General features: G+C 49.9%; 2 protein-coding genes across 2 annotated transcripts in view; both read left to right on the top strand.

The window, feature by feature from the left end:
* Positions 1-9,088, top strand: part of ARIH1 (ariadne RBR E3 ubiquitin protein ligase 1) — a 56,568-nt gene extending 47,480 nt beyond the window's left edge. Inside the window, exons 10-14 of the mRNA XM_084268279.1 lie at positions 3,102-3,232; positions 3,334-3,391; positions 4,672-4,932; positions 5,697-5,809; positions 8,471-9,088. Of these exons, the coding sequence (XP_084124405.1) occupies positions 3,102-3,232; positions 3,334-3,391; positions 4,672-4,932; positions 5,697-5,809; positions 8,471-8,555 (648 nt within the window). The 3' untranslated portion in view covers positions 8,556-9,088. The remainder of the gene's footprint in view (positions 1-3,101; positions 3,233-3,333; positions 3,392-4,671; positions 4,933-5,696; positions 5,810-8,470) is intronic.
* Positions 9,089-11,147: 2,059 nt separating this feature from the next.
* The window catches only part of BBS4 (Bardet-Biedl syndrome 4), a gene marked incomplete at both ends in the record, with an annotated part of 38,181 nt that continues 36,762 nt past the window's right edge, over positions 11,148-12,566 (top strand). Inside the window, one exon of the mRNA XM_084267924.1 lies at positions 11,148-11,171. Within this exon, the coding sequence (XP_084124050.1) occupies positions 11,148-11,171 (24 nt within the window). The remainder of the gene's footprint in view (positions 11,172-12,566) is intronic.

Raw genomic sequence — 12,566 nt, 5'->3', positions numbered from 1 at the left:
CTATTGGCCAGCTTTCTTCTCTAAGTGAGATAAAATGGCACGAACCCAATTCTTTTCCTTTTCAGGTCACTTTTTAATGCCTGAACATGTTTCCCTCTGTACTTTCTGGAAGTCCTAAGCTTGTTCTAACACATGGAAAATGCTGGCAGCCTGCTAGCTCCTCCCTGGGCACTGGTGTCAAACTTTGCTCTCTCATTTCTCACCAGCTTGGTCAAGTGCCAGAGCTGTGCACAGCATCTTGCCCAAGATGTCAAAGCACCATCTCTTCCTCTCGGATAAGCAGTGTTTACAACACCCGCCCAACAACTGTAGGCGTCATCATGCTGCTCTGGTTTATGCCAACCCTAATTGGGATTTTGGAATCTGGTGAAACCCATTAAGAATTCCCAGTGGTGTTTGAGGTTTCACTTTATGGGATGGGTTATAGATGAAGCCATGAATGTGGCTGAGAGGCTGATGGCCACCAGTTGTCTCTGGATGTTCTGGAGGAGGACTAAGCTGTTCCACCTGCCCCGAAGTCTGAACTAACATATCTGTTTAGCCTCTCATTCCTAAAGCAGCAGCTGAGGTTTGTGGTGCATCATGTACACGCAGCCTTTTATGACAAAATTAAGGTGGTTCTTTCCTGGGTTTGCCTGGGCTTTTGTTTCAAAGTGCCAGTTTGGTTCCAAACTGGCAATGGAGCGATGTTAATGAGGTCACTTCTGCATGGCAGTGTGACTGTGTGTGGAATAATCTCCTGGTGTAGCAGTTTGATTTGCTGGCTGTTATGTCACTGCGTAGCCGTACCTCTCAGTAAGATCTTCCCGACGTATCCTCCTTAACCTATGAATCTCTTGCTTGTTGCATTGAGTAGTTGCTGCTGCTTTCTGTTGGTGTTCACAATTTCTTCAGCATGTCCTGCTCATGGCTTTTCCTTAGTTTCTTTATAACATGCTCTCTCTACACCACTTGCTGGCACTGCAGTGCTTACCATGTAACCCATCGGCTTGTGCTTTCCCTGGAACACAAGGGTTAGCTGCTCCATGTACGCTGTTAGTAGTAGAGTTAACTCTGTAGGACAAACACTGGTGACAGGGAGGAAAGCAGGGCTGAAAAAGTCTCCTTGCGTCCCTCACTTGCTGCTTGAACCCGTTGGAATAACAACCAGCCCCCCAAAAAACCTTGAACCAAACGAGCGAGGAGTCAGCTAGCCTGTGCAGGGTCCTGACGGAGCACGAGGTGGGGAGGAGAGGTGTGACTGCAGCAGGAAACATTCATTGAGCTACTGGAGTAGTGCCCCAAATTTGGGGGGATTTTCTTATTTAAGGGACAAACCTGGTCATCTGGTTGGAAACAAAGCATTGTTGCCTTTCTCAGGCTGACCCCCTATTGGGACCTGTTGATGGGATGGGAGCTCTGCCCTTCTCAGCTGACTAAGAGATGGCAATCCTCTCCAAACATGTGCTGGAATAACATCTCCTCTTGAAGGAATGGCTCAGGAAAACCTTGTTGCTCATGTGGGATGTACTTGACCCTTCCTTTTCAGGATTGGGCAGTGGGACCAAAGTAGGAGGTTGAAGAAGAAATGATGACAGTACTCAGGTGGAGTGCTGGAGACCAGAATCGGGAAATTACTTAGGTTGGAAGGGAATATTGTCTTGTTCAAGGATAACCTCAAAGTTGAAGCAAGCTGCTGTAATGATCCTTATTGCTCATTAGTGCTCAGACCTGCAAATTTGCAGGCATTGGGAAACAAAACTAACTGGAAGCATTTAAATTATGTTGGCCTAAAAGAAGTCATGGTGTCAAATCTTGTCTCTTGGCTCTTTTCCTTATCGCAAACAGCACTCCCCCACGGTGCTGGACAGCTGGAGACCGCAGGGGTGGATTCTTTGTACCTCCACAGCTGTCCTCTGAGCACACCTCTCCTGTCTTGCACTGCAAATAGCCAAACTGGGGTGCGGTAACAGCCGGGATGCTCGGAGTGGATGTAGGAGCACGTGTTGGATTGTGTCCTGTAGAGAAGTGGAAGTTACAGGATGGGATTTTAGATATTTTGACCCAAAAGCTGCAGCTGACTTGACGTGAGTGCAGATCGCTTGTCTGGCTGTATGTGTGTGTTGCTGTGTAGGTAAAAAAACAGCTGTCCCATAATCTCCCCAGATGCTGTGGTGGCTGTACTGTGAGCTGCACTGAGCAACTCAACCAGGCTAAAACTCTTCTTGGGTTTAGTTTGGGTTTTTTCCTCTTCTTGCTGCTTGATTTTAACCTGATGAGTTAAATGGAGTTTGGTTCAGGTCTTGTGCAGCTGTTTCGTGTCCCAGCGCAAGACAAGTGCCGTGGAAGAGTTGGGCTGGATTCCGTTGCTGGGGAGGCAGTGTGAGTATATTCTCACAGCCTGGGCTTTGTGTATTCATCAGGATCCTCCAGAAATAATCTGTTCTCTAGGAGTCAAGTATCACGTTAGGAAAAGGCCATGTGCTGATGGATGAGAGGGATATTGGTGGTTTTAAAACCCCTGTGCGGCCCCACTGGTTGCTGCCCTGGTGCTTGCCAGGGGCTGCGCACCTGACAGGCTTCAGGAAGGTGTCACCTGAAGAGGAGAAAAGGGACCTGATGGGAAATGTTGAAACACCCCAGGAGGAGAAGTGTCTTTTCAGCTGGCAGAAGCTTCTTTGAAGCACGCTGGTTGCTCGCTGCGTGTTCTCAGATACTTTTTGGGGTGGTGCTTTCCATCTGTGGTTGTCTGGGAACAGTGTGATCGCAGCTCAGGGTTCAGCTTGCTTTCAGCTGGAAGCAGGGCAAACACTCGGCAGCAAGGAAAGCAGGATGCCTTCCCCAGGCAGTTACAATTGCTACGGCTGTTGTTTTGGTGTGGGTCATGAAATCACCCCTGCAGTGTACCAATACGACGTCCTTGCTTGGGGGGGGTGTGTTATTTTGCTGCCTAGCTGCTCCAATTTTGGGAATAATGTCAGGCCTGATTTGGAAGAGCATCTTGATGATCCAAGGGAAGAAGTAAATGGTGCATTGAGCTTGTCAGCATTCTGCCTCCATGGGGATGAGTATTGTGGGGTGGTTGCGTTCCCTGCTAACAGTGCTCTCATTCCTGTGATCAGGAATGCCCAAAATGCCACGTCACCATCGAGAAGGACGGGGGCTGCAACCACATGGTGTGTCGGAACCAGAACTGCAAAGCAGAGTTTTGCTGGGTGTGCCTGGGCCCCTGGGAGCCCCACGGATCTGCCTGGTGAGTTCAGGGATGTGCCTTGCTGGATGGTGAGGAAGCCGCCGTGATGCAAACGGCATCGTTTTGAGACTAAAATGTGTGGAATTGGTGTCCCTGTACAGGTACAACTGTAATCGCTACAATGAGGATGATGCAAAGGCAGCAAGGGATGCGCAGGAGGTGAGTCCATAACCTTTGGTGGTAAGGGAGAGTGCCAGCCCTGTGGCGTGCTCTCAGGCTTTCTGTAAATCTAGAAATGGGCTCTGAAGAATTTCCTGGATCGGGACACACATCCAAAGGACAGTTCAGTTCCCCCAGTGGCTTTGGGCTCTTGCTTCGTACCAGAAAAAACCCGAATGTTCAAAGCCATTTTAACCCAGTTAACTTGCCTGTGTTAACTTGGCTGTTATTTGCCAGGCTGCTTTGCCTGTTTTATAGCAGCCCTTCACATGAAGTCACTGCAGTGCTGTGGAGCTGAGACAGTGATCCTCGCATCCTCTGTGAAATGTGCATTACTGCAGAGTTCTTCACATGAACCCTAAGGTGTTTGAGCGCAGCAGAACTTCTGACCACAGATAGAACAGACTCTGGTTCCTCTAGTACCACTCCTTGAAGGGTGGTACTGCCACCCTGCTGCTCCGTGACACTGTTTTGTGACTATGGGTAGAGCCAGACCCCTTTTAATGGGGAGGGGTAGTGTGCTGCTGCATGCAGAAATCCCTTTCCTCAGTCTTTGTCAGAGCACCGCTGCAGCCAAGAACCAAAGTATTTCCTGCAGCCCTTCCTCCTGCAAATAGCGCTGACTTTGGCTGCTGTGCTGCTGCCTCTGTGCAGCCGCAACATAAAGCTTAGCCTTACCCCTAGTGTAACACTTCATAGAGCTGGGCTGTCTGAGAAGAAAATAAGATTTAATGTCTGTGTATTTGAGTCATTTTGGTTCCCATCACTCACACTTGAGGTCTTTGTCCTGTGCTAAAATCAGTGTGACCCAGGCAACCTAATGTTGCCCCCTCAATGCAAGCACAGTAATTGTTTAATTAGAATTCCTCCTTAGCCAAAACCAGGGAGGAAAGCCTGCTTCTTGCTGTTTGTCCTGACACTGGAAGCATTTAAGTCCTGTAGTTTGAATCAAGAAGCTGAAATTCAAAACTGATTGAGCTTTAGTGGTGTGATCTGCCTTGCTCTCAGGGTTGGGAGTGAGGATGCCACAGCTGAGCTAGGAAGTCCCTTACGTGACAGCCAACTGCTGTGAGTCTGGCCCCTTGTCTCCTGTCAGAGTTAACAACGCCACATGCAGCGGTGCCGTCCAAGTCTGGCCATCGTGAGGCGAGAGGAAACACCTTTGGAAAGGAAACTCGTTCTCAGGGTCAGGAAAAGCCTTGGTGAAGGGTTTACTTTTGTGACTGTTACTTTGTTTTAACTATTTGTTTTCTGTTTCCCCCTAATGGGAATTAACACAGCGATCCAGAGCAGCCCTGCAGAGGTACCTGTTCTACTGCAACCGCTACATGAACCACATGCAGAGCCTGCGCTTTGAGCACAAGCTCTATGCTCAGGTGAAGCAGAAAATGGAGGAGATGCAGCAGCACAACATGTCGTGGATTGAGGTGCAGTTCCTGAAGAAAGCAGTCGACGTCCTCTGCCAGTGTCGTGCCACACTCATGTACACTTACGTCTTTGCCTTCTACCTCAAAAAGAATAATCAGTCCATTATCTTTGAGGTAGGAGAAAACACAGTGGTCAAGTTAAGCCAAAAAGGGATATAATGCTGAGAAAAGCTGTTGGTCTTGCTTGTACAGAAGTGAGTTGCTTTTAATATTGGGCAGATGTCAGAGGATGTGCTGGGCATTCTCTGCTGGGGGAGGAACCTGAGTTACTGCCCTTCAAAGCCAGACAGGAATTGAGTTTCTGCCCTAATGCCGCCTTGGACAGGTGGAAGCTTAAACCTGGCATTTTTGCCTTTTCCTGGCATTGGCTTTTTTCCAAGGGCACTGTCAGAATAAATGCACTTAAAGGTCTAAATGTGGAGGAGGTCTGATTTGCTTCGCAGGCGAAGCTGTATTGCCCATTCAAGGTTTCAGATGGTGCAAGGATCTCCTGAGCGGTAGGGAAGGCTCCGCTCTGACACCATGGGGATGTACTGGGCGTCGGAGGCTTCGATGGCAAAACCAAGAGATAGGCAAGGGACAGAATGCGACATGAAGGATTTTATTACCACACTGGAGCACTAGGAAGGACGGGAGTTTTATTCTAGGCTTGCCAGGATATTGTGGATAATGGGAGACCTCAGACATGCAGATACTCTTCTGATCAAGTGAAGAAATTTCAGCTTTGTCAGTCTTGATGCTATGAGCAGGTTACTAATGTGTTAGGCACAGCGTGTCTAATCCCGCTTTTTACTTCCCTACTGATTTCAGTTGGATTGAAGGAAAAAAAGCCCCTCCCTTTCCTTCCACCCCAAAACACTCTGTTTTTGTCTTTGCAGAATAACCAAGCAGACTTAGAGAATGCTACAGAGGTGCTTTCCGGGTACCTTGAGCGAGATATATCCCAAGATTCGCTGCAAGACATAAAGCAGAAAGTACAGGATAAGTACAGGTTTGTTTTCGATTCAGTCCTCTATCTCAGAGCTGCTGGAGCGCCTGTGTCACTGTCCCATGTGACAGGGAGCGAGCGGCGCGTGTACTTACTGAGCTACGGTTTCCTCTTGTCTCTGCTCTGGGAATCTGTCTGCCATTGGCCTTCTGCCATACGTTGTGTTCCTCAGCCGGTCCCTGAGCATCTGGGAGGAGCAGCGGTGTCCCGTGCCAGCCCCTGAAGGTGTCGGCTCTGAAGCCCTCATGCAGATGCTGCCTGTGGGGATGGGCTATTGGGGAAGGTGGCAGCCCGCTGGAGGTGCTCTTGGCTCTGCCTTGCCTCTGCTCTCCTGAGTGGTGGCGAGAAGATCCAATCTGGCAATGGAAAAAGGGTGACTGAAAGCAATGGCTCCTCGTACGCCGCTGTTCCTGCGCAGAAGCAGCACGTGGGTTTGGCCAGGACACAGATGGGACCTATGTCACGAAGGGCAGAGAAGAACAAGGAATGACTTTGTTCCCAGCTAACAGCTTTGGCCTGGGATGAGTTGCCATAAGAGAGCAAATCGTTTCCTTTGGTGTGTCTCTTCTGGGAAGAAAAGCAGGAGAACTGGGGCCAGGTGACACCAGTGCTTTTTGCAGTCCCAAAGGAATCGGTTCTGTGTGGTGGAAAAATACAAAGCTGTAGATGTGGATGAGTCACAGGATCACGGATTGTGTTTTTGAGGCGTTTTGCCAGAGTCACTTGATTTGTTATGCTAAGCTTAGGGGTGGGGGGGGAAAGACCAAATTGGGTGAGGGACCCGTAACTGGCTGAGGATCCATGGGGAGCAGAAGTAGCTGATGAGCTGTGGTGGGTCTGTGGCCCACTCTGCTGTGGTCTGACTGTGTGTCCGGGACTGGAAGGGACCATCAGCCTTCCTTCTTGCTTGTGATGTGGTATAATTTACCATTTAAGCCCACCGTGAAGCTGGCAGCTCAGCTCAAGCTGCTTGTTCTCTTGTGTGCTCCCAAAACTCTTCCAGGGATTGTAAGAGCTATCCAGAAGAAATTAAAACCTGATAACAGCCTGAATTCCCTCCAAGCTTAGTATCCCAAACCCGCCTTCATCTTCCTGGGAGGAAAGTATGTGTCTGTCAAGCCCATGCAGGCCCCTGATGAACTGGTCTGGTCACATCCTAATCACATCCTGCCCGGTGCTCTGTGTGCGCTGAGGCAAGACTGAGGCCACTGATGTTCTCAGGTTGGGTTTGAAGAGCTGCAGGAGATTGCTGGGACTGACCTCCTTTGGTTTTTGGTCTTGTAGCTTGTGAAGATGTTTCTAGAAAACAGGATTAAACCCCCCCTGCCCCCTCTAGCAGCAAAATTACTGAACTTGGGAAAGCAGGAACTGTGGGCGCTGGCTGTCATGTGCTTGGGAAGATCAGCGGGACCATGTGTACAGTGATTTCTGTTGCAACAGCTGATGGCAATGAGAAGAGCCGGGATGGTTTTATTGGGTGGATGTCTGATCCGATCCTGAATGGGAGCAGCAAAGGGTGATGTTCTAGTGCCTGTGTGCTAGCACAGTGCTGTCCATGACTGCAAGGACCTCCTGCTGGAAGACCCCTCCTTTGGTGGGTGTTTGGCCATTGCTGAGCCAGCCGGGTTCCGAACTGTGAGAGCCCCTCAGCTGCTGCCCTGGCCAATGCGTGTGCCCACACTGAACTGTGGGCCTGATGTGGCACTCAGCTCCCAGGGGCTGGCTTCTCCCAAGCCACTTCGGCTTCACTTGCCCCCTGCACGCCTAAAGATGACACAGACTTTGGCATCGCCATTGGAAGGGGTTTAATCCAGAAATGCTGCTGCTGCTTCTGCGTTTTCTCTTGGGCCCTGAATGCTTTAAATGTTTCTCTGCTGTTCTTTATCTTTTTAGATGGCTAACACATGCAAATGAACGTGCCATCTTTTGATCCCTTCCTATGGTATAGCTCACCCTGGTACCTGGGTGATGTACTGTACCTGGTACCAGAGCTCCTGGGACCAGGACCTGGCTCTGGGATGAGTTTTCCTTGCAGCTTTGTTTAAACGAGTGTAGGTGGGAAGACCCTGCAGGGTGTAACACCCTTCTGAGGCACAGGCATCACCCAGTGAGGTAAAATGTGTGCTCTGACCAGAGCAGGAACACTTCTAGTAGCCAGTTTGACCGTTTCCATCTCCAGCGGGATTTTGGAGTGGATGAAAAGTGGCTCAGCCCTCCTAAGGTTGTGCCCAGTGAGCTCCTGGATCTTCTTTCTCCTTGTCCTGACAGGGCTCAGGGAGTCAGTGCTGGCTTGCGTTTGAGGAAGGCATCATCCCTTTCTCAGGTGTTGCCACTAAAAGCTCTGGCTTTAGTACACTGTAGTTGCTGCCGCTTCCTTCTTTCAGCTCTTAGGGGAGGCTTCTCAGCTGTGGAATACTTTGGGGATCCTTTTGCATGGGAAACTCAGAGTTTCCATGCTGGTTTGTTGCTTTGGGTTTGTTTTTTTTCCAGCCCAGGGATCTGGAATTGAACGACTGGAGCAACAGAAGTCTTAATTAACACAGTTAACGGGCTACAACCTCCCTTTTCAGGAGGCAGGGAGGGATCTGTCTGGGAAGTGGGTCGGTGATGCCCTGTGCTGTGGTTCCTCACCTCCTCCTCCTGTGCTCTTTGTCTTTGCCGCAGATACTGCGAGAGTCGACGAAGGGTTTTGTTGCAGCACGTGCATGAAGGCTACGAGAAGGACCTGTGGGAGTACATTGAGGACTGAGCCTGGCCCCGCATAAAACGAACTCTGAAACCTTTTCCCATCTAGAGCGCTCGTGCGATTCCAATAAAGCCACACGCAAGGCGCTACGCCTGTTACACCGCTGGTCTGTAGTACCGGGATTCCCTTTTGTTAACAGAAAATTTAAGTAAATTATATTGTAATAAAGGAAAAAAAAAAAAAAGAAAAAAGGTAGCTAAAGCATTGTACACCAGTATTCTAGGCGGCCAATCCCAGTGTGACAGACGCACTAAAACCAACAAAACCAAACCCTCCAACTTTAACTTGTAACGTAGCTTCGTTCTCCAAGCCGACTCCTTTTTCTTTTCTATCTTTTCTTTTCCTGTGTGTAGTACAGATGAAATTTAAACCAGTTTCTTGACACTGCTTTTCATGTCCAAACCAGCCATTTTGATGTACTTTGGTAAGGGGGGGGGAGGGTGCGACAGCGCTCCCGCCCCCCCCTCTTCCTCCTCTTCCTCCTCTGCCACCCAAGTACATGGATGAATGTCCATTTGGCTCGTTGTAAAGGTGATTTTTTGGGGGGGAGGGGTTTAAAGAGGGGGGTGGGGGTACACAGCAAGGAAAAAAAACCAAACCAACAACCCAACCTTTGTATAAACTTTTAAAACAAAAAGAGGACAACGCAGTATTTTTCAAAGTTGTATATAGCGCATATGCATGGACAAAGAGCAAGCGTGGCACGTGTTTGCATAATGTTTAATTACAAAAAAATATTTATTCTTTAAAAATCTTCAAGATTATGTCTATTTGCTGTGCATTTTCTTTCTGTTTGATTACCCTTAGGTTGTTTGTTTATTTTTTTTTTGTTTCCTTTTGTTTTCCCTGGGCTGGGGTGGGGGAAGCGTGTGCTGGGATAGTGAAACCTATTTTATTAATCTCTTCTTTTTTTTTTTTTTCCCCTTTGGTTTGTTTTGGAAGCCTTTTTACCTGAGAAGTTGGGTTTTCCCTCCTCTTCCTGCAGTTCCTTTGGCCTCCACGGTGTTTTGTGCGTGTACCCATTGCCCTGTCCCCTGGTGTGCAGCTCCTGACGCTGGGTAACCCCGTGTGCGTTGCATACGCTCCATTCAGGATGCTTTGCCTATTTTTTTTTCTTAATTACTATTATTTTTTGGCCCCAGATTGCTACCTGCCCAAATCCAACTCAGCTCTTCCCCTCCATGCATGGAGGACACGCGCTCCCAACCCTGAGGGCTCTGTATGAGTGTTCAGAATTCCTTAATTTTTTTTTCTTCTAACTTCTGAGGCAGGAAAAAGAGGCTTCTCAAAAGACTTACAGAAAGATTTTTGGCTGTGGATCTCCTCTCCCTCCCCCTTTCATCTGTCAAATGGACCGTTCCTTGCTGTTTTTAAGTTTCACTTACGTTATAACGAGTCGTAACATTGAAAAGGAAAGGTGATGGAATTGTCTTTGTGTTTGTTTTGGGCTCAGTCACTGGGCATATTGTCCTGGCAACTATTTAACACTCCATCTAGCACAGTAGAAGTTGAAATCAGTGGGGTATCTTTCAATTAAAAGGGGAAAGAACTAATGAGTTAGCTACTGAGTCCATTTTTATGATTTCTGTAACAAGAGCTATGTTAAAGTAAACAATTGGTGGTGGTTTTATTAAATTTACTCCTGTATAGGAACTCCTTCTGTGGTATTTTTCGCCAGGTTAGTGTCCTCCAAGCTGCTTCTCCCTCCACCATCGTCGAGGGGGAGTAAATCATCAAGGGGCAAATTAAGGACAAGAGGCAGCTCCGAGGCAGGGCTGCAATGGCCAATACTGTTCCCAGCTCCCTACCTGACGAACACTGCTCTAGTTTTGTCCCTCCCTCCCCCCTTTCTCTTCCCCCCACCCCCTCACCGTGGCCTGTTTTGCCCCTGGGAAGTGATCGCACCTGAGAGTCTCTCTGTTTATCCTGCCCTGGCAGGCGAGGGGTGGGATGGTGCAGCCCTGCCTGGAGGTCAGTGCCGCTTGCCTTGGGCTTCCCCTCTCCTCTCATAACTCCCAGTTCATCTATTAAATCGCTTTTTAACGCCTGGCGGGGGGCGGGCCGTGGTTGGGGGTCGTTACTCCATGTTCCCTGAAGGCTGCGGGCAGGAAGCCTGGTGCCAGACCTCGAGCGACGGGTACCTCAGAGCCCGCTCTGCAGGAGTAACCTGCTGCTCTTCTCCCGCCGTTAGCTGGCTGTAAGGCCGCCCCTGGAGCCTCCCCGAGGGAGAACAGAGAGACAGGCGGCCCCCGTTCCTCCCTCCTCCTCTGTCCCTCCAGGGGCGGGCTGCGGGTGCCCACTCGGGCTGGGGAGGTGCCCGGCGGGTGGAGGCCTCACGGCCTCGTCCACAGGGGAGAAACGGACTAAATTCTTCCCAATAAACGAGGGTTTTATTGTTTCCTTATCTACGCCGCTGGTTTCCATGGTAAACGCGGCGGCGGATCGGTGGGGTGCGCTCCGGCTGTGTCGCTCCTCCCGCCGCCACCGCCGCCTTCCCGTCGGGCCTAGCGCCGGGCTCCTCCATGCTTGTCCCGGAAGTGCTTTGCGCGGGGGGGTAACCATGGCAACGGGCCATTGGTTCCCGCTGCCGGAGCTATGGCGGAGCCGCCGGCCGCACCGGTGAGAGCCGCCGGCCTTCCTCCTGCCTGGCGGGCGGCGAGCGCTCGCCCGGCCCCGGGGCGGGCTCTGGGAGGAGTGGGGGGAGGTTTAGAGAGAGGATATGAGGGAAAACTGGGGCGGCGGGAGGGGTTTGTAAGAGGCGTGCAGCTCGGCCTGGAAACGGCAGCGGGGACTGAGCCGTAGCTGGGAGCGGTGTCGGGGCAGCGCGGCGAAACCGGAGCTTTTCCTCAGCGTCCCGGCGGGATCCCTTATCCCCGAGGCTTCGGTGCTCCTGCTGAGCAGCCGTGTGGCCTGATCCCTCCCTGCCTCATCCAAGAAACTGGCCTGGGTTAAGCCAGAAACAATAAATCCCACGGACAGATAATTGGTTAAAAAGCGAGGAGCTGAAAGAAGGAATAAACGCTCTGCTTGTCTTCATTTGCTGCTGATGAGGTTAATTAGCAACATCTGCAAATGATCAGCAGGAAAAAGGGGGCTGGAAAACGATTTGGGTGAGGAGAAAAATCCAGTAACTCCCAGTTAACTAAACCAGTCTTCCCAGGGTTTAGGATTGAAACGATGAGCGTGGGTCAACAGGCAGCAGAGTAGATTAACGAAGAACAAGGGGGGTTTGTGCCTGTTATTGCCTCTTAGGAGCGAGTTCACGGAGGTGGGTGAGTCTGTGAAGATACTGGCTCGGCCTTTTCCATCTGAAAAGGGAATAAAATGTTCGAACTTATTAAGAAACGAAGCCAGGAAAAGCCTTTCCTGTGTAAATCTGAGTTGTTCTCATGGCTTGGATGCTGTGTGTGGTGCTGGTTCTCCCTGTCTCTGGTAAAAAAAGCGAGTAAAAACAAGCAAATGTTACCAAAACGTGATGAGGAGTAATGGTAGGCTGAATATCTGCTTAAAATCCCTCCTTGATTAAGGAGAAGGAGGCACGGGTCTATAAAACCCAGTGTTGGCATCTGGGGAAGGGGAATGTTTCTTCCCTGAGAAACTGGAAGTCACAAATAAAAATGCTTCCCTGTGTAGTTGTGTTTCTCTTGTGTAAAGGCTGGATTTTTAACAGAAAATTAAGTAGAAATGGCCTTTCCCTAAACCCCACCCACCCCACCAGGCTGGGTACCTGCCTGTCCGGGAGCTCTGGGCAGTATTTGGCAGTCGAGGCTTGTTGCCCACTGTGCGATGGGACGTCACTGTGCCCAGCAGACTCTGCTGGTTACCCAGGACCAATTTGGTTTTAACTCACCTTAGAAAAAATGCTTCCCCCCAACCCCATGTGATCTCTAATTGGCATCTTAAATGCTTGAGTTTTGGGTTGGGTTTTAATTTTTTTACGAGGTAAGGATGACTCTTCCAGAAGCCTAACGAAGGGCAGCGAGCCTGCGGAACAGGGATGCGCTGTGAAACCAG

This window comes from Gallinula chloropus, assembly GCF_964237585.1.
Source record: "Gallinula chloropus genome assembly, chromosome: 9".
NCBI lineage: Eukaryota > Metazoa > Chordata > Aves > Gruiformes > Rallidae > Gallinula > Gallinula chloropus.
This window is presented reverse-complemented; position numbering and strand designations above follow the sequence as displayed.